General features: G+C 37.5%; 1 protein-coding gene across 6 annotated transcripts in view; it reads right to left on the reverse strand.

Moving 5' to 3' along the window:
* Positions 1-22,108, reverse strand: part of DENND4C (DENN domain containing 4C) — a 75,071-nt gene that overhangs the window by 32,311 nt on the left and 20,652 nt on the right. For all 6 annotated transcript variants that reach the window (XM_058166265.1, XM_058166264.1, XM_058166262.1 and 3 more), the window contains exons 2-11: positions 21,103-21,424; positions 17,345-17,597; positions 15,794-15,863; positions 15,053-15,222; positions 12,660-12,901; positions 12,453-12,519; positions 11,024-11,082; positions 8,449-8,593; positions 6,747-6,922; positions 869-969 (exon numbers count right to left, since the gene is read on the reverse strand). In XM_058166265.1, coding sequence (XP_058022248.1) covers positions 869-969; positions 6,747-6,922; positions 8,449-8,593; positions 11,024-11,082; positions 12,453-12,519; positions 12,660-12,901; positions 15,053-15,222; positions 15,794-15,863; positions 17,345-17,597; positions 21,103-21,407 — 1,588 coding nt within the window. In that variant the 5' untranslated portion in view covers positions 21,408-21,424. The remainder of the gene's footprint in view (positions 1-868; positions 970-6,746; positions 6,923-8,448; positions 8,594-11,023; positions 11,083-12,452; positions 12,520-12,659; positions 12,902-15,052; positions 15,223-15,793; positions 15,864-17,344; positions 17,598-21,102; positions 21,425-22,108) is intronic.

Below are 22,108 nucleotides of genomic sequence, written 5' to 3' on the forward strand. Positions count from 1 at the left end.
ACCAGGACCCAGATTGTTGGGGGCAATATGTTGATATTGTAAACCGCCCAGAGAATGCTGCAAAGTGCTTTGGGGTAGTATATAAGTTTAAGTGCTATTGCTATTACTATTTCTGTACTCTCAAATGTATGCTTTGAAATCTGATAATTTCTACTACTAGTATTTCTACTACTGTACTAGATATTTCAACTTCATAAAGTCTGTGGTATACAACTTATTATATTCTACCTGTGATCTGTAGAAATAATGGTGTCTAGTAAAACAGCATGGTTATTCATAATAAATCTTGTCACTGTGCTTCAAAAAGTAAGGTTTTTATATTTATTAAATTTTTATTTTGCATTAACACAGGAACAAAAATAGAAGAAAGCCATAAATGAGAAAAACAAAAACAAAGAAAAGAAAAATTGAAATCTCTAAAAAATAACTTTACAAAGTTATAAAACTGGATGGGACTGAACCAAAATTGTTATTTCATACTACCGGGCTTCCACACTGACTTTGCTTGTAGGAAGGTCACAGGGAAAGTCACAAATCATGATGTGATCATAGGCTGCTGCAACCATTAGTTTATTAAATTGGCAGTTTATTAAATTACCAGGTTACTTAGTTAACCGGAATAAAATTCATACACTACCTATAGTTTCTATGGAAAACTATAAAAATGGGGTTTTTCTGTTGAATGAATTGTTTTAAATATCTTGGAATAATCCCCCCCCCAAAAAAAGTGTCTATGGATGTAAACATTTTAAATTGCATATTTATGTGTCTATCTGTATATCAAAACAGTATGTGGGAAAACAAACAGTTCAGCTTAATTTTCTTCTTTTCCAAAGATTAGTTCCTTATAACCTCTTATTTGTTTTACCTAAGGCAAGTTGTGGGTGCAATTTCCTTAATGTGCCAAGAAGGCTTTTGCAAGGTTTCTTAGGGAGCAGCTTCCAGTTCATATTCTTCTTATCATCTGATCTATACCGCAGAAACAAAGATATATATATATATCAAAATGGGTAATATATTAAAAATGGAACACTCAGCTTTTATTGCTTCCTGATACTGAAACAAGAATGAGAACAGGCATTTACATTCTCCCACTAAAATTCCAAAACTTCTTTCAATTGTTTTAATGCCAAGTGACTTGAATCAACTTTGGGGTTTCTCTGATAAACATTAAGAGTCCTCTCAGCTAAATTTATATTTCATTCCAAAACTATACCAACTTTTCTTTGAATATTTTTTATTTAGATATGTTATTTCAATGTACAGTATCTAAATAAAAGTTTATCTTGAGATATCATTGCAGCATAATTTTGATTATGAATTTTTGGCCTCATATTTCCAAGCTTGAAATTATATCTGGTAACATGCAATATTATATTTTTATCAAAGTGTTTAGAGTTATAGTCAATGCTGAATGTAAATGGTGCCTGTATAGAAAAACTGGCTCAAATATTAATTTTTCATGCACAGGCACTGAATCTTGACAAAACAGGCACTGAATCTTGACAAATCATTTTAAAACTGAAATATTCAGGTTGAACAAAGATGAATCAGTATATTGTGCAAGTAATTTTGCACTGTATGCAAAAAAAAAGTTGTATGCTGAAAGAAAACTGCAGAGAATGACACAAAATGTGAAAAATAATGTTTACATCAGGACTTTTATTTATGATCCTGTATTGTAATTGCTTAGGTCAGTAAAGTATAAAGTTTCATTCAGATATAGAAGTCTCATTCAGCTTTGCTTCAGTTTTTCAGCACAAAAAAAATGAGAATGAGAAAGAAAACAAGAGAAAGGGAGGGGGGAGTCGCATTAAATCATTCTGCATAATTTTGTACATAAATCAGGAGTAGTGAACCTGCAATCTTCATGGCTCCTGTTGAGATTTAAGTAGCTCAACATCATTGTAGGCCAATTTACAACTCACTTGGTCATTAAACAGATCTAAATATGAGAAATGGCCTTGCTCAAGATGATAGCATAATTGGTTTAAACTTTTGTACAAAACCATGCTAAAGGGAGACTAGGATTAAGACCAAAAACACACCATGAAGCAAAACATTGCCAGTTCAAAATTCATCCTTACCAATGAATTAAGCTACCTAGGCAAGTCAATATCAGTCACTCTACTACAGGAATGATAAAAGAATTTAGGAATAAACCAATATTGCTTTACTAATTGATAAGAATTGAAATGGATTCAAACAAACTTTTTCCTCCTAAAAACATAGTTATGTAACTCAAATCTTAGTATATCAATTCAGACTTTTGTGCTGGATTTGGTTAATTATCCATAGAGTACCTCTTGTATAAATAAACTTTGAAAAATATATTATTTCATACAATATTGTAATTTTAATTTTCTTTATCAAACTCCAGACAAGGTAAACAAATGAATTATGTTTTATATGCTCCTTTTTATGAAACCAGAACACAGGAATCAATCCACACAATCAGTTCTGCAATATAAAACCACATTTCTGAATTGACAGAACTTTATTTCTTCTTTTAACAATTTTCTGAGAGGGAAAAAAACAGCATGTTATTTCACAAGGAAGAATAAGGCTCAAGATAGCTATTACTATCAACTCTGTAATTTTAGCTTCTTTAAATAGCCTATTATCTTTTAATTCCACCCTACAATTTGCTGATTCGGTCTTGCAATGTATTATAGTGTAAAGTATATTTTATTCAGAGGATTTTGTTTAATAAAATGACTGCATTTGTAAGCAATGCTAATTGCAATTTATTGCAAGAGCTGGCAAATTGTCTTGCTTGCTAAATATCAAACAAATTTAGAACAGTTATCAAACACAATTTCAACTAAGAACACCAACATTTCATGAAACTTTAGTGTCATTTTAGGGAATCTGTTAACTCTGAAAATCAGTTCCATAGTTCTTGTGGATTTTACAATATGTTTCTTTCAGCCAAAACAAAAAACAACCGAGATGTTCCAACAACAAAATGCTTTGGTTCAGCTGAACTTTAACCCATATTAAAGTTAAATAATTTAACTGAGTTTCTAAGCTACAGTGTTTAACTGAGTTTTTACGCCAGAGTCTAGTTGTTTCAAGTTCAAAATGAAACACGTTTTCATTTGTGCATATTTATAATGTAAATAAATCCATAGTCCCTTTTTAAAATCGAACTGGGTACAAACTGGAGGATTGCTTTACTACAAATCCATATTCTGCAGCTGACTTGGAGCCGCCATAAGGACATAGCACAAGATAAAATGATTAAAGTTTTTTTGTTTAAAATTTGCAAAGCTCAGATATAACTACATTCTTACCAGTCTCATCCAGCATGACATGTAGTGAGATCTGAATAGTTATAGTGTAATTTTCTCAATCCTGTTATTAAATCTTAATATTTGAAGATTTGCAAGTAAAAATATTACTGATTTGATTACTATTTAACTTGTAAGCATGTACAAGGAACAGGTTTGCCAAATGACTGCAAGAATTCAAAATTTCCTGCTCTAGATTCACAATGATATTTTCCTAATTTTTCCTCCACCCTTTCTCCTGTTATTGTATGAAAACACAACACAAAGAAAGGAAATTAGCCACAACGAATAGGGCCAAGACTTATACTGATCCTGTAGTAGGTGTATAAACAATATGAACTAAGCTCAGAAGCTAAAGCTGGAAAATTCTTGCTGTTTGCTAGCAAACCTTATTGTTTTCCTAATGTGCAATCTCTTTTGAATTGTATTGGTTTTTAGAAACCTGCTCTAATCAAATTCTAACATAAGACAAGATCTTTGATTTCCTCCTGGCAGAGTTGCCAAAAATACTACAAAGTATGTCACATGAGACTGATGTCATTTGATTAGTTCAAACCGAAATGTGAAACTAGAGAAGGAAACAAGCAAGTAGGGAAAGAATATTCCCCTTTTAGAAAGAGATTAGCTATAACGTTAGAGTTGTTCACATTTTGCAGGAAGTATTCCTGCAATAAGAGGGAGCAATTTCAGGCTCAAATATATGCTCCCCATCCACATTCCCCCAATGCAGACAGATGATATTACAGGATGCAATTCTTTGGGTATAAAAACGTCCAATCTTTGCACAAACATTTCTTTATGCAGATTCACTCAAATGCAAAATCTCTTTGTGCTTGCTTTAGGATGGACCGGAACAAATGTTTTGGCTCACAAATACTCCTTCGCTGCTATCCCTAATGTGGAGCAAAAGTACACCAGAAACAAATACCCCTTCCATTCAATAGAAATTCAGTTGTATTTTAAAGATAACAATTCCTCTCAACAGCATGCCATTAAATAAATGTTTGTGTAATACTAGCATGTTTCCAAGAATAAAAACTTTAAAAAAAAAACCTCCCCCTTTTATGATCCTGTAATCCTTTGGGATGACTGGATGGAGTTGGCCAGATGCCCTTCCTGATGCCTACAAGGAGTTCACAGCAGATTTTTTTTTCCTTTATACTCTAGGAGAGAAAAATCTGCCACTACCAAGGATTGAATCTCAACCTCCTGAGTGGGAGGTGAGAATCTTCAGCACTAGGCTACTACGCTGCTTTATGAAAGCTCACACACATTATAAAAATATAAAGGAACATGAAAAGATGACTTAAAAATATGGCATGCTCCCCACTCTTTTCCTCGCTCTTCATTAAAAAATCTTCTCCACATTATTTTGAAGGTCCCTTACTTTCAAGACAATATTTAGGATGCAATGTCATTTGTGTGAGTTGACTTTCATTCACACATCCTTTCTCAGAATGTCAGTGGAGATTCTCAGTCATCCAGGTCATAGTTGTCTCAAAGGTGGGGTTTTTTTCCTTCAAAAGGCAACTGGACTTTCATCAGTTCTGATGGCAACCTCTATCAGAACTGATGAAACTGCTTGGATGAGAAGCGAAACATTTTGTTCTTCCTCAAGAAGAAAAAAGCACTTTTGAGTCATCCTTTCTCACACTACATTTTACCACTTTTCTCTCAAAATTAATTCCATTTGAATTTTGATATCAAAGCTTGGAAACTTATGACTTTCCAGAAAGTGTTTAGTCAGTCAGATGTTAGATATGATGGAAGGGTAGTCCACTTGACAAATTCTCCATCTCTGATTTACATCTTAGCAGAGCAACAAAGAATAACTTAATATTTACTGAACCGGTTAGAATTATGAGAACATCAATAAGTAAAAAAAGCCACTAAAAATCCTTCCTTCTTAAGAATACATTATTATCAATTTTTCTTCTTTCAGATGACAGTATAGTACTTTTCATGTGATGTCACTCATAATGGCAAAGAGTAATCTTTTCTATGCCTATGAATTTTCAGCATTTTCTGATGTCTATCAGTTTTTCTACTGAAAAATATAGTACCCATAAGCACACATAGAAAAGAAAACACACAGATACAGATATAAACACATACACACACTTTCACCTCTACAATGACAGTTGGGAGAAAAATCTCCCAAGCTATCCGAGAAGCACCTCACTGAACTAGAAATGAAACAAAAAGTTACAATTGATGGGGAAGTGAAGAGGAGAGAAGCACACACAAAAAGCCCCCAAACCCACAAAGAACTAGGCAACTCAGAGCACAGAAAATACAGGTAGTCCTCATTTAATGCCACTCATTCAGCGACTACTTATTACTACGGCACTGAACGAAAGATAGTTATGACTGGTTCTCAAAGTTCCTGCCAGTCATGCCAGCACCTCCATGACCACAATCTGAGTGCTTCGCAACCACCTCACACTTATGACTACTTGTAGTGTCTGATAGGAAAGATTGCAAGTAACTCCAATAAGTTGCTATGAAGACTCTCAGTCATCAAGGCCATAGTTGTATAAAAAATGGTTTTTATTTTTGAAAAGGCAACTGAACTGGTTTTTTGAGGAAAAAGAAGATGTTTCGCTTCCTATCATGGAAGCTTCATCAGTTGTATTGAGAGCTGTGGGAAATGGAAGGTCAGTTATTAACAGCGGAGATTAGTTTGGGGTGTGGGGGGGAATGATAGGTTCTGACAGGATGGTTTGAGCTGGGGGAATTGAAAGATTGTGTTTCCTTTGTAGTCAACTGCTCTTAACCCTCGCTGAGAGCTGTTGTGGTTACTTGGGATTTTATCTGTGACCTCAGAGTCACCTGAATCAGAGGTGTGGCGCCTTCTTGGTTTCCAATAAGTTGCTTCCATTTTCTCCCACCTGGCAGTTGCCCCCCTCAGCTCCACCACGCCTCACGGGCCACCCATGTACCCTTCCCTGCCTGGCAGCAGCCACCCACCCCCCACAAACCATACTTGCACTGTGCTTCACAGGCAACCTGCACATCCTCCTCTACCAACATCAGTCCTGCCTAGCCCAGTTGTGTTCATACCACACCAGTCACCCACACAATTTTCCCCTCCTGACAGCAGTCACTTATCCTGGGACTCAGTGACTCTGTGATCCTTACTTAGCGATAGCAACGATAGCCAGTACTGTTGTTGCTAAGCAATATGGTCGCACAATGCCACACCTTACAACAACATAGTTTAGCAATGAAAATTTCAGTCCCACTCACTGTCATTAACTGAGGATTACCTGTACTCGCATAAACCTGATGGGCCTTTGGTTTGCTTTAAATTTCACAAATTTCACAAACTGGATAAAATGAGCAAAATAAATACATTCGAATTTTACATCAAATACTTTACATCAAATACTTCAAAAGACATATATATGAAGACAAAGGATATGAACAAAAAAACTCAAAAAACACACTTACATGTACACCATGTTTGTGTCTAAATCAATGCAAACCACATCTTGTGGTGGCTCATACAGATCAAAATATCGTGAATCAACTCCAACTATAAATGGGACAGGAGCACTGAGCACTGTTGCCAGAGACAAAGGACAGAGGGGGATGTAGGGACACTGCCACTGAAACGGAAAGATCATCTGAAGAAAAAATGAAATGAAACCCATCAATTAAAAAGACAATGAAATCTAGGTAACACCAAACCATGTTAGGTACTGTGAATTTCACAGCTGTTCCAACATTACACAATAAATCAATTGATCACCGCATGAATAGAATCTGAAACTATTATTTAATCCTTGTTTAGAGTGTACTGTATACACAAGTCATTTAGCTGCTTGGACATACTGCTATCAAAGCTAATGGGTATACACATAATTTTAAGCTCAAATAATAGGTTTTAATAAGAATTTTATTGCAAATCCTATCCTGTGACTTTTATGTATCTAAATACTATTTCGTAAGCCATTCCAGTCAATAGTCATTTGTGCAAATGAAAGAAATATGACTAGGATACATAATTCATAATGCTAGCAAAAAAGTCTTTGTAATTATTTTATAAGTATTTTATTCTAGGAGCACTTAAAATTTATCATGTGCTGTAAACAACTAGTAAATCTAAAAGTTAAAGTTCTACAAAAGACTAAATGTATTTTAATTCTATTGTGATGGCACAGCATGTGTCCTGACCGCAAATTGTTTGATGTATTCATTTTATTCTAATGCTACTAATATGTTCAATCTTGAATTTATATATAATCTCATTGGATTATTAAACAGTAGCTTTTATTTATATTTCTATAGCTGCCCATCTTAACAAGTAACTGGCTGGTATATATCATAAAATTCAAAAATAAAAATAAATATATATGGTCATTGAGAGCAACTATATTCTATGCAAGATACAGGAGATGAACTTCAAGAATTTGCTAATATCTTTCTCTGTAACATGCAATTTAAGAAAAAAAATTAGGAGAGCAAAGATAATTTGTCAGATTAAAAGAGTGATCCAATAAAAGCAAAAAAGTTTATTTCTGACTCTATCTTCTTGAAAATGTGGCTTGTGTATACATTGAAAAAGCATCTACGTTTACTTCCTAATTGCATTTCAAACTAAATAAAATGGAAGTCCAGGATCCTATCAATCCTTCCAATGATAAAATAATAGCAACAGAATTGTAAAAACAAGGAAATTTCTCTTCCCTAAAGGGTTTGACAATAAGTTTCTGAGAACTGGAGGACTTCTGTAGAGAATCAGGAAGAAAATTTTGGTGGAGGTAAGCAAAGGGGGCTGAAGCGTTTTTAAGATGAGAATGAAATAACATTTGGAGGCAGGAGTATAAGGAGAAAGGAGTACAGCATAATCAGACTTGCAAGATTTTGTTATTGTGGCCTATCTGATGGGGATGCTATCTGCTGAGAAACAAAGGGAATGAATAAAGGGGCAAAGTTGCAATGTGGATATATGATTATTCACATAAACAAAATATATTTATTCTGCAAATTAAATATTTAATTCAGAATATAAAAACTTTTTTTCTGAAGGTCATGTGAAACAAAAGAAAAAGAAAAAAAGTGTTCAATGTTTGTGAAGCAAGACAAAAATTAACGAAGAACCAACCAGATAATAACTTGATAATCAAAATATTCAAACTTTATTACTTACAGCAGCCACAGCTTCTGCAACTCCAGTCAGCACAGCTGGACAGAGAGAATGTAGTAGAATCTTGCCTTCCAACAAGACAAAGAGGAGTAAAGTAGCACAGTTTTCTGGTCCAAGGTTCATAAGCAGAGTGCTGTAGTTTGCCCCACTACAATGAGATCAAGACACTGAGAACTCATTATGACAATAACAATAATAATTGGTTAAATGTATATGCCACCTAGCAACTATCATATACTGGATAGTGAAATAGGAAAACCTATCTGATTCCCTTAACAACATATTTTATTATCATCACAGAAACTTGTACAGAGATTAAATAAACAATAATTAAAAATTAGAAAGTAAAAGATTAGAGAGTGGGCTGTCTGAAGTTTTTTCTTAAGTTTATTTCTTGAACTGAACACAAATCATATTTGTATGATTGTTGCTTTGGTAACGGAGCTTTTCCACTGTCCTTCAAGACCATTCAATATGTCCTATACAGCAAGACTTGGAAAATCGGGGAATTAACTCATAGTAGAGCTGATTAGCAAAGATTACTGAGGAATTCTTCCAATTTGTCCATTTAAAAAAACTTAAAATGATTAAATAGAGTTGCTTTCCAAAGAAGGTAATACTGATTACCAGTAAAATGAAACAGCTATTGTGTATATTTTCAGCCAATTAGGAACACTCTTTCAAAAAGCCACCAAAGCTTCTAGAGCAGTGATGGCTAACCATTTCCAGACCAAGTGCCCAAAGCGCACATGTGAATGCGTGCCTGAATCCCAAAATGCAATGCACATGCAGCCCCTGTGCGTGCGCCCTGTGCATGAGCAGCAGAGATCCGAAGACCAGCTGGCCTGTGGGAGGCATGTGCACCTGCGTGGTGGAGCTGAACTGGGGCAACGGCTCACGTTCCCACAGAGAGGCGCTGCGTGCAACCTCTGGCATGTGTACCATAGGTTCGCCATCACGGTTCTACAGGAATACCTTGAATACCTCAAGAGCGTTCAATTGTACTAACGCACTCTACAAAGTGACATTTTCAAGTCCTTTGCACACCCCCATTAAGAAATCAAAGTTATTTGTTCTATTTTTTTAAAACACCTTAAACAGGTAGTCCTTGATTTACGACAGTTTATTTAATAACTGTTCAAAGTTACAACAGCCCTTTAAAAAGTGAGGTATGACTGTTTTTCACACTAAAGACTGTTGTAACATCCCCATAGTCACATGATCAAAATTTAACGCTTAGCAACTGGTTCATATTTATGACGGTTGTAGTGTCCACGGGTCATGTGATCATCTTTTGTGACCTTCTGATAAGCAAAGTCAATGGGGAAGCCAGATTCACTTAACAACCGTGTTACTAACTTAACAACTACAGTGATTCGCTTAACCACTGTGGCAAGAAAGGTCGTAAATGGAGCAAAATTCATTTAACAAACGTCTCAGCAACAAAAAATTAGGCTCAATTGCAGTCGTAAGTCGAGGACTAGCTGTATCCCTCCCTCCTCTTATTTTATTAAGATTAGACTCTATGTCCTCTTTCCACTTTATAAAAGCATTCAAGCAAACCTGTTGTATTTGATACGTACATTTCACGTTTGGAAAAAGAAGACTGCTGTTTTAGATCCACGTTGATAATCTAAAAACTTTATGGACTTTTATTTTATTTCCAGTTAGAAATTAATGTGCAATTCCACTACGTTCAGTCACCGGGGGTGTCATGTGCCTGTCGGAGCCTGAATCGGCAGAGGAAGATGACCGGAACTGGAGCAGATGGAGATTGAGGGGGCAGTTTTATTGGTTTTGGGGGGAAAATGGGGAAGAGCCGGCCCAGTCAGGCCAGGGTCTTTCAGGACTGGGATGGCTTGTACGCAGGGAGGCAGGATAACCAGGAGAGGCTAAGCCATGAACATGAGAGACAGAGCTCAGGCGAGAAAGGACCACCCCCTCCTGATCCTCAACACGGAGAGTGGAGAGAAGGCGAGAACAGCGCAGATTTACCCGACTACTCAGGAGGAGAGTGCCCTGCCCCTCTTCATAAGGCACACCTGGGGACTGAGCCTTAAGGAGACACTGTGGGGAGGGGCATTTGTTGGGAACAAATGCTGAATTCCTGGAGTGTTGTGTGCCGATGTTTGAACTTTCCTGGATTCCTTGCATTCTTTCTGGATTTTTTGCTTTGCAGCCATGGTGCTCAACAGCGTTGGGCTGGACTATTTGCAGTCAGAGGCTGCTTGAAGTGTGTGTGTTTGTGTGTGCGCGCGCGTGCGTGTCATCACTTTGCTCTGGGACTTGCCAGAAACGTGGGAGTATTTGGGGAAATTTGGAGCAATAAAGGGGTGGTTTGTATTGCCAGTTGCCTGTGTTATCTCTGTTCCATGCCCCAGGCATCACAGGGGGAGTGGGGAGGAGTATATATCCATTACAAAGAACAATTTGAAAACATATGCAGGTAAAATCTGTATAGCATGCATTAGCATATTGCTCATTTGCTGCTAAACAAATTATGTTTACTGTTATGTAAACTGACTCTTAATATTTTAATTCAGCTGTATCTTTAAAATACTCCACTGACGATTATTACCTGAGTGGTAAAGGTGTACAGACTGGTTGAGATAATATTAATGCATCATGGGCTGAAAGCTGTAAAAAAAGAAATATTAGTTATCTGGCAGTTTGAGAAAACTCATATAAGCAAACTAACTAATCAAGTGTTAATTTATTAATTAATCACATTAGCCCCTGAAATATGCATTATCTACAACTATTTGCACATAGGAAACAGACATGACTAGATAGGCACGGCCGATCAGCTGTGAAATTTCCATTTCTAGTCCTCTGGCACTTCACATATATAATTGTAAAAACTTCCACAGTATTTCTATAAGGTGGTTTGAAATAACTGTTTTTTGACCATGAAGTGTCAGCAAGGGATCAGGAAGAATAAGAACAAGAAACATTAGATCAACTGTCTCACTCCAATAAGATTGGCCTGCTCCACTTGGCTTGGGTACAAAACGAGGTTGTCCCATTTTGAAAATGATTGTAGAAAAAGAAGATCCTACCTCCACCTTGTTTATATATTGGTTCCTTTCTTACCTAGTTTTCTTTTTGTTAATTTTCAATGCTTTAATTTTTTCATGTTTTTAATATTCTAATTGTTACATGATGTTGTTTTATGATATTGTAAGCTGTCCAAAGTTGTTCACCACTGAGATAGGCAACATACTGTATAAATTTAATGAATACGTAATCCGCTAGCATTTTATAAATACAGAATTCTCACTTTATGCTCCACTTTTAAACTGCACTGTTTCAAACATGGATGCTTATCTGAGAAATTGAAGCAATGCTACCTGTCAGTTCATATTTCTAATTCCAATGCTAGTCATTACGATATGGACGTTCTACAGAGAACTAAATAGTGAGGTATTTTTAGAAACTGTTTGATCAGGTACAAAGAAAGCTGGATCGGTTGCTCACTACCATGTTTCCTCGAAAATAAGACCCTTATATTTTTTAAAACTCTGAAATAAGCCCTTGACCTTATTGCCTTGTGCTCAAAAGCCCGATTGAGCTTATTATCAGGGGATGTCTTATTTGGGAGGAAACAGGGTATATAAGGAAAGTAATATAAAATTCTTCATGATTCCTCAAGCGTATGACAAAGTGGAGCAAATAAAAGGAGCAGAGTGCCCATATGCTTAGTGAACAGCATGAAAACTTATAAGAACAATACTCAGGAAATAAAATGGTAGTAAGAGCTATGGTGGCTCAGTGGTTACAATGCAATATTGCAGGTTAATTCTACCAATTGCCAGCAGATTCTCACCAGCTCAAGGTTGACTCAGCCTTCCATCCTTCTGAGGTTGGTAAAATGAGGACCTAGATTGTTGGGGGCAATGTGCTGACTCTGTAAACCCCTTAGAGAGGGCTGTAAAGCACTGTGAAGAGGTATATGAGTCTAAGGGCTATCGATAGTATTATTAAACTGCATCAAACTTCTAACTTACCTGCACAAGGATTCTTGGTCTTTGTGGTGAAGGGAAAGGTATGTTGTGCATAAAGTGAGATATGTGCCTGTAAAGAAATTTTGTAAAGCATCTGTTACCTCAAGCATTTAAGATTTAAAGTATTATGTCATCAAGAACAGCATCCAGTGAGACTTACATGAAACAACCATGGAAATGGAAAGCTATTTTGAGGAATCTGTCACTTACTTTTCAATTGGAAGAGGATGCGGACCAGACACAGACAGCTTATAGATAAACATTAGAAATTTTCGGAAGGCTTCAAAAAAAGGCCAGTGTGACAGAAGGCAGATGCATTTGTTGGAGTTGATAGATTTGGAGGTAACTTTTTTTCTCCCTACAGCTGTCAGAAGGCCAAGTTGCATGTGTTGTTTTTCATTTAATAAGTCTTGTGCATAAGGCTCATAAAACTGGATAGCTGCACCATATACCTAGAGTAAAAAATGGGAAAAAGTAGGAATGGCATTAACAGCTATATAAAATAGATAAACTAACAACACATATTGAGCTTGATCAACTAAAAAAAGAAAGAAAATATATTTCCCCACTCTGAGTCCTCCACACAACCAACTAGATGTTATCAAAAACCTCACACTAACAATATGAAGATAATTGTGACATTTTTTATATCAATAGTGAATTATGTTTTGTGATAATACCTAGCTTTGTCAGAGGTGGTAAGTTCATTAGCATCCAAGCATCTAGTAGGCTGTAACAAATTTTTATTTGGGCTATAATTTAATTAATAATTTAATGGCATAGTTAAGCAGATTATTTAATCTTGATTTGTGCACTTGAATCTCTATGTTAGAATCTTTGTTACCATCTTTAGAAGCAGCTGTGCTTTAACGGTTATGGTAAGATACACAAAGAGAAGAAATGTTCCAATTATCTCCTCTAACTCCTGCACCATGAGTTTGAGATAAGATTTCAAGATTTTAGTGAAGGCTTTCAAATGTCTGAAAGCAACAATATTATAAGCATCCACTAAGGATTATTCAACTACTACATAAATTAAATATTTTTCTATCCAAAATTTTATCAGTAAAATAAAGATATAAGCAACAAATAAGTAGTTTTCGCTTACCAAATGTTTTGTTCAGCAACTCTTTGAAGTTATGATAGTGCTGAAAAACTGACTTTATCACCAATGCCCACTTCACAAATTTCAGTATTCCTCAGTCACATGATTTCCATTACACTTGTATTCTCATGTGACTGACCTCTTTCTTCCTAACCCCTCCTTTGCAGGATGAAGATTGGAGAAGAAGGGATTACAAGAGACTAAACGGGAATACATCAGGCTATTTGTGTGGTGCGCTCAGGGCTGCTATTATTACTGCGTTACTTTTAATGTGTATTCCCCATGGTGTGCCTGCTTACTCTCTTGTAACCCCTTCCTCTCAAATGAGTGTAAATGCAAACATTAATTCCCTTCTTGCCAATTATCCCAGTGCTCATGTGAGCATTCCAGGGTATGGCTAAGTAGGGTACCGGAAAGCACAACTGTGGTCATATGATTTCCCACACAGCAACTCCTTCACTTATAACAGAGATGCTAGTTCCAGTTGTGTTTGCTAAATGAGGACTAGCTGCAAACACAAAGGAACTAGCCCTTAAGTTCATTCGTTGCATTTTTAGGCTTGTCTTCCTAAATGCTCTAAGGCAGGGGTCACCAACCTTTCCGACCTCATAATTTTAAATCCCGCAAACCACTAATATGATCTGCCAAATGACCAGCTGGGTGGGCGTGGCTAGTGGGCATGTGACTGGGTGGGCAGGGGCCAACTCAATATCACTCACGTCAAGGAGTGCCTCGCCAGCCTGTACTCGCCCCTCCCCTCCTTAAGGAGCCCTCCTGCCTGGGCTCCTTAAGGCCCCCAGAAGAAGCAGTTGTTGGAGCTAAGCAGCCACAACGAGAAAGAGTTGGCAAAACAGCTGGCTCAGTTCAAATTCGATCTGACTGAGAAGGAGGCTTAGCAGAAGCACCTCACTGAGGACTATGAGCATAGGCTTTCCAAGCAGAGGGAAGACCTGCGGGAGTGCAGGCCAGGTACAGGCGCCTGGAGGCTCAGCAGGCTAAGATGGTCAGCCAGTTCCAGGCCATGATGCAGTCTGACTGGAACAAGGTTCTCTGGCTCTTCACCACTAGCGGCACTTTCCTCCAGCCTTCGCCCAAAGCCCCGAATCAGGAGGCTGAAGCAGACCCCAAGTCAGAATTTCTGCCCCCCTCCAACCCACACAAAAAGACCCTGAAGGGGGAAGTTCTCTGCAGATCACAAATGTTCATTGCACTTATCCGGCCCAGGGGCTATAGTTTGAGGACCCCTGATTTAGTGCAATATTAAAAGTGCAAATAATTTTTCTGTGGACCACCAAAATTTTCTTGTGTGGACCACCAGTGGTCCACAGACCACCAGTTGGTGACCACTGCTCTAAGGTGTATCAAGATAGAAAGCATAGTGTGTGTGTGTGTGTGTTTGTTTTCAGTTTAAAAATAAACACTATGAGATAAAGTAATATTTTTATTTACAAAATTTAATAATAAATGAAAGCAAAATATTACATTTCTCAAAACATACTTTTTCTGCAGATGAGCCAGTCAAAACAAATGTTGAGAATACAGGTAGTGGGTATTTTGTTTGAGGATCCCAGCATTCAATGGTAGCCCCCATTGGAAGACAGAAGAGAGGTACTGATTCAGACAAGGGGAATGACTCATAGTCATCTTCTGGATATCTGAATATTAAACCTTTAAAGCATGAAAATAAACAAATAAATATATTGCCCACACACAATAGAATGCTGTTAGATAGAAGGCAATAGAAGGCAACAATTCTTAAATATATACAAATCTATTCATTTCAGATTTGGGGCAGAATTGTGACTTACAGTTGGGAATGAAAATGCCATGTTTAACAAACAAACAAAAATCCAGTTTCTCTATTATTTCTTGAAATCTTGACTATTCCCCTTCATTTTACTGCAATTAATTTTATACATTTTGTTTTGTTTCAAATACTATATGCAGGAAAGCATTAGAATGATAAGGCTCTTCATCATGCAATTCCTGATTGATAAAGATATATAATGGAAGGATACAGCAAAGAGTATATAAACTGTTTTGAATTTTTTCATGACAACATAATATATTCAAAAGCTATTTTTAAGGATCGTCATCTAAGATCAAATAGATTTATCAATGTTCTTTGAGCAAGCAATTTCAATTCACTATTTAACTGGCAAGTTTAATGTACTATAAAATACCCTCTTAATATCAGTCTCTCCTAATATATTGCAATTTATAAAAATAAATACTTTACCAGCTTTATATGCAATTGAGTTAGAAGCTGGAACTGACTTCTTATAACAGAGGTATACACTGGAACCCCACTGTAATGAACAAATAAGAAACATTTTCCATAACGCAGGAATTATTTCATTTTTAAACCTTCTAATGCTAAAGGCAATAATCTTTTAAAGATCTGGCTCACAATACATAATCATATAATATTTGCAACAATAATCACAACCCAAATAAAGCACAGAATTTTGATTCTGCTATTATTAGAAGTTGTATATTTATAGCATCCAAGACACGAAGCAAATAAACTTGGTATTTGCTAATATTTCCCTCCTATATGGTAGTAAATGTTTTGCACGGAATGCTAGGGAGACATATATGCTAATAAATGAAAGGCAGTGCAGTGTTTTCCCTTGTTTCATTCCTAACGTATTTAGCTCTAATTTTTCACCTTCCCATTTTACATACCTAACAAGACTGTTGTGCACATATAAATACCTCAAAAGCAGAATATAAATGCAGTAAGAATGTATCGTATTTTTCAGACTATAAGATGCTCCAGACTATAAGATGCACCTAGCTTTTGGGGAGGAAAACAAGAAAAAAAATTCCACATCTGCTTCCCAGCAATTTCCTTCCTTGCAGCAAACAACAAACAGCCTGGTCAGCTTCAGCACAGCCTGATTTAGCACGAACAGCTGATTGACATTTGGATCGGCCTCCCGGAATACCGACAATTAGCTGTTCCAGGCTGCGGGGATTGCCGCTGCCTATCGACACCTCCCCTTATCCCGTTTTCGGCCTCTGCGCATCCCATATATGACCTGTTCCAGGTGGCGGGGATCAGCAGCAGTGCCCATAGCCACCGAACGGGACGTGCGGAAAATGGGACACGTGAGGCAGTGATACGCGGCAGCAATTCCTGCAGCCTGGAGCAGCTTCTCGTTAGTATTCCGAGAGGTCGATCCAACCACCAATCAGTTGCTCGTGCTAAATCAGGCTGTGCTGAAGCTGACCAGGCTGTTTGCTGTTTGCTGTTTGCTGCAAGGAGGCAAATTGCTGGGAAGCAGAGGCTGAAGGGTGGGGACCGGTGGGTGGGCAGGGCTTCGGCAACATTCGCTCTATAAGACGCACAGACATTTCCACCCACTTTTTTGGGGGGGAGGGATAAAGTGCATTTTATAATCTGAAAAATATGGTATGTATGCATATGTACTTTAAATATGTAAACATAGATATTATTAATTTTCACCCAGTAACCCAACTCATATATGTTAGAAACATAAAGGCCATCTTTTTTCTTTCACAAACTAGTAGCCTTCCAAAACTCAATACATACTTTTCCTCCCACCAAAAAAGTAATAGTTGCCTAACTCACAGATTTTGGCAACAATACTTTAAGAACAAAAAAAATATATGCAAAGCTGTGGAAATTAAAGTGATACAAACTGAATTCTGACTTAAATGCACTTTTTACATTTTTTTTTAGCAGTACTAATCTGTTCCACATTTTTCACCCCCGCCCACTGCTTTCTGAATGGCAACTTTTCAAATAATGTGTTATTCTCACCATGCCACAATTTAAATTCTTATCAACTTTGCAGAAAGTATGAGGTGGGGTTTCTCCTTTACTAGTTACAATAACACATATGTCGGTAACAGCCAAGGAGTTTTGAGCTCGCACTGGAAGAGCCCTCCGAAAGGTGATAAAGATTCGCTGGGAAGTGGCAGAGCTGTTATTGACATTTGCACAACGGCCATACGGAGTAGCCTGGATCACCTCACAATCTTGCTTTACGACCTCCTTCCCTTCATATAAAACTCTGCAGATAAGAGGAAATAACACACATAGGAGTATTATTTTCAATAAACTGTTCATTTATTCTTTTCTCATACAAAATAGCCAGCCCCAAGACAAGGAACACTGGAACAATTCCAAGTGCATATTAGACCGGCAGATAAGATGAATTTCACAAAACTTTCTTGTTAAAAGATCTTAAAATTGAAGATGAAAGGCATATGATCCTTTTGTTTAAAGCAAAGGAGGAGTTGGGTTAAACCACGGATGAGTCATGTTCAAAATTGCCTCCATCTAGGAAAGCTTACTGTAAAACTTTAGACAAGTCATAATTGGTAGTTTTTGATTTACACGGATCACTTAATGATGGCTTGAATTAACGAGGACCTTGGAAAGTGCACAGCCTGTAAAGCACTTCTGACCATCACAAAATGTCTCAGATACTGGGCGCTTGGCAACCTGTTCACACTTATGACCAGATGCCAAGCTCTCCATGAACATGTGATCACCATTTCCAATCTTCTCTGTCAGCTTCCCCAGAAAATTAGTGGGGAAGCTAACAGGGAAGATTGCAAACAGCTGCCGCTGCGTGCTAAGGTAACTGCCTCTCATCTCTGGGGACTGGCTGAAAGAGCTCTGTGCCAAAGGATTTCAGGTCTATGGAAGCCTGTACAGAGTGCTAAGATTGCAATGGTTGAGTGAAACAGTCACACCACCCTTAAGGACAGCTTTGTTCAACAATCAAGATTCCAGTTCCAATTGTGGTTCTAAGTCGAGGAATACCTATCCTTCGTAGCCCAACTTATCTCAAATGGTTGCTATTATGAGAAAAAGAGAGCTCATGAAGGGAAGGCAGATTATAAATCTAATAGTAACTAGATACAAGGTTTGGGACTGCAATTCCCAAATTCTCACACCATGTTGGCTTAGGAATATGGGAATTGTCATCTCAAATCATCTGGAGGCTACAAAGTTGGGGAAGACTATTACAAAGTTTTTTCAATTTTCCCATCTCTTTGCAGTGGTGGGTTGCTCCTGGTTCACTCCGGTTCTGGAGAGCCGGTAGTAAAAATCTGCTGGCGTTCAGAGAACCGGTAGTAATGGCTGGCTGGCCATGCCCCCGAACCAGTTCCCCGATCATCAGGTTTAGTTTTTTTTAACTTTTAAAAGCATCTTTTCTTCAGCCAAAAAAAGGCTTTTAAAAGTAAAAAAAAACACTGATGATCGTGCAGCTGAGCAGAGATCATCAGAACCCTTTAAAAGTTTTTTTAAAAAAACAACTTCTTCGGCCAAAGAGGTTGTTAAAACAAAAGGTTTTAAAAGGTTCCTCTGGCGATCCCAGCTGAGTTAAGAGGTTCTGGGCTGCTATTAGGCAACTTCAGCTGGGATCCTCAGAGGAGCCTTTTAAAATCTTTTTTTCCTCTGGCCCACCCAATTCCCTCTCCCCACTTACATAATTAAGTAAGCTCCTTTCAGGCTCGCTTTCCTTCGGCTTCTGCAATCAGTTGCATCAGCTGCAACTGAATCTGCCTGCCTGCAATCCATGTCCTCAGTGCCTTTGCTGGCTGAGGAATTCTGGGAGTTGAAGTCCACAAACCTTAAAGTTACTAAGGTTGGAGACCCCTGATTTAAAAAATATAAATAAAATAAAATAATAAAATATTTGTGCAGCTTTCTGAGATTTGGTGTGTTTCTGTAGTGTTTCACTCTAACTACACAAACACACAGAATCTCACAAAGCTGTATGTGGCATTTTGTGTGTATGTGTGTGTGTGTGTGTCAGTTGTGTTGTGTTGTGTGTGTGTAAAGTGTGAAAGTTGGTTTTTGAGCTTTTTGTGGCTGTGTGAGGTTCCTGCAGCTGCTTTTACATTGTGTGTAAGTCAGTTGTGTTCTGTGTGTGTGTGTAAAGTGTGAAAGTTGGTTTTTGAGCTTTTTGTGGCTGTGTGTGTGAATTTCCTGCTTGTTGCAGGGGCCGTTTTGGATGAAGTGCAGCTGCTTTTACATTGTGTGTGAGTCTGTTGTGTTGTGCTGTGTGTGTGTGTGTGTTTGTGTCCCTTTGCAAGGACTTGAAGGCAGCTCCTCTGAGGAAAAGAGGAGGCGGTGATGCTCTGGCTGTTCCCCGGGAGAAATCGCCCTGTCTCTGCAGCATTGTTCATGTTACTGAGGGGGCGTGGCCAACTTGATGTCATTCACAGCAAGGTGTCGCCCCAACTTGCCCTAAGTGACTTCAAGTTGGCCACACCCACTCAGTCACATGACCACCAAGCCACACCCACCAAATAAGCCACGCCCACAGAACTGGTAGTAAAAAAAATTTGGAACCCACTCCTGTTTCTTTGCTATCTTTTCATGCTTTAGTATGTGCAACATCTTCATCTACAGTACTTTGCAATACTATGCTTATCAACATAAAAGAGTAGAAGTCCATTAAGTATAAACCAATTAATACAACATGAGGGTTTCCTAAATTATTTCTTTCAAAGTGAACAAAAAAAACTTCACTTTAAGTCTTTTAAAAAAAAGTCTCAAAATGTTTTTAGTAACATTTATCACAAAATAGCACGTTTAGCAACAGTATTGTTCTATTTATCATGTGGTGACAATTCTAAATTCAGCTGACAAAAGTTGGGCACATAACACGGCCACTGGTGTACATATAGTAATGTCCATGAATGCTTATATGTCTGTATACAATTCAATTAAACAGGTACCTGTAATTTCACATTTTTAAAAATTGATTTGCAATGATGCCATCAATCTATACAAAATCATATCTGATATTATCAGCTAGACTAGAACCAGTGGTTTCACAACTTTTTCACTTTTCATTTTTTGTTATGGTTTTGCAATTGTTATATTATTCTAGCATTCATGTTTCAAAATGCTGTGGCTCAAAACCCTGCGTAATGCTATACTGATCGTAGAAACCACCCATAACTATAAATAAATCACTATGTCATCATATTCTACCTATATTAAGGTTAGCTTGTTACTGTTATGTACATATTTATTATCATGTGTATGTAGGACATATCCCTGTCCACATCTTCTGTGCATGTATTTTTCCTGCAATTAAAATACTTTATATAGGTAGATATACCAACTACTGTTCACAGCCTCATATTAAAGTTAGGGATGGGGACGGGTTGAAAATCAATTACCATCTCTTAGTAATTGCTTCCTTTTTACCCAATTATTACAAATTGTAGGCTACCTAAAATTCAAAACTAAAGTCACTGGCATGTCCGTATCAGAGTATTTTATGAACTTTGGTTATTATTGAGAGATGAATGACCAAATTAATATTAGACATATCAGTAGTCATTTACAATATCGACCATCCAATTTGCTTCAAAATAAGGATTCAGAATAAATTATATAGCACATAGCTCATAAATAGATTTACAATGCAAACTAAATAACTAACTTAGTTTCTTACAGACTAAGAAACTGCTTGCAATAACTTTAACAGGCGCTTTCTCCCTTCAACACTATATTGTTGCCCACAAATATTTCCAACATCAGCTCACCCAATGTCAGTAAGAGGTGGTTTGTCCCTGCTTCTCTTGTAGCAAAGAAAAAGCTCTGGACTTTTAAGACTTCCATAGTTCAAATTGGCCTGAAGTCCTGTAGGAGTTGCTTCTACACATGTATATCCCTCAGGAACAGTTTCACCTGCTGACTTGATGATCACAGCAAGTTCAGTGATCGGAGCCTTTGGACCAAAAGACTTGGTTTCAGAACGACTTCCCTCTTGATCTAGAAGTGCTGACGTATCTGTGAGACCTGCTACTACAAAGTAATCAACCACCCTTGGACCTTTATCTTCTCTCATTGTTATGCCTAGGATTCCTGTAAAAAAAAAGTTAATTTCAATTATCTTATCAGGTTGGTAACATAATACAACTTGAGAATTCAAAATGAGATAAAACATAGTTTTGTCAGGGTTCTAAGTAACACCCCCAATGTAATGAAACTTCGAGGCTTGGATTTCCTCAAATTATATTTTATTAGAGATGTCATATTGACACAGCTGGGAAAACCTGAATCTGAGAGCTTCCGGGTTTTCCTCACCCAAAAGAAAGTTCAAGTCCCTGCCCAGCACCCACATGTACACCACAAGAACCAATCAGGCACCATCCAAAACTGAAGACGCCTCCCAGTCATCTCATGGCGACTGCAGGGCAAAGTGGCCTTGACTTTCTGGAAAGAATATTATTTTGACTACATATCATCTACACTCCATACAATCCCCCCTCCCATATTCCCACAGTAGAAATTGTGGCAGACCTGAAGGCTCAAAGGTAAAAGATGGCTTCCAGGTCTGACAAGGTTATCAATGAAAGGTTTCCCATCACTACTCAAACATGCAAATTGACCTAGGTAGTCCTTTGATTTCAAAAGCTATAATGGCTGATAAAAGCCAGGTTTATTAAAAACGCATACAAAAATTCATGGAAGTCAGGGCTATAAAAAGCTTAATAGGTTCCAAGCACTAGTTGAAGTAATGGAGGAAGCATCATGCACACATGCAGC

Source organism: Ahaetulla prasina, chromosome 2 (genome assembly GCF_028640845.1).
Source record: "Ahaetulla prasina isolate Xishuangbanna chromosome 2, ASM2864084v1, whole genome shotgun sequence".
NCBI classification, from domain to species: Eukaryota; Metazoa; Chordata; class Lepidosauria; order Squamata; family Colubridae; genus Ahaetulla; species Ahaetulla prasina.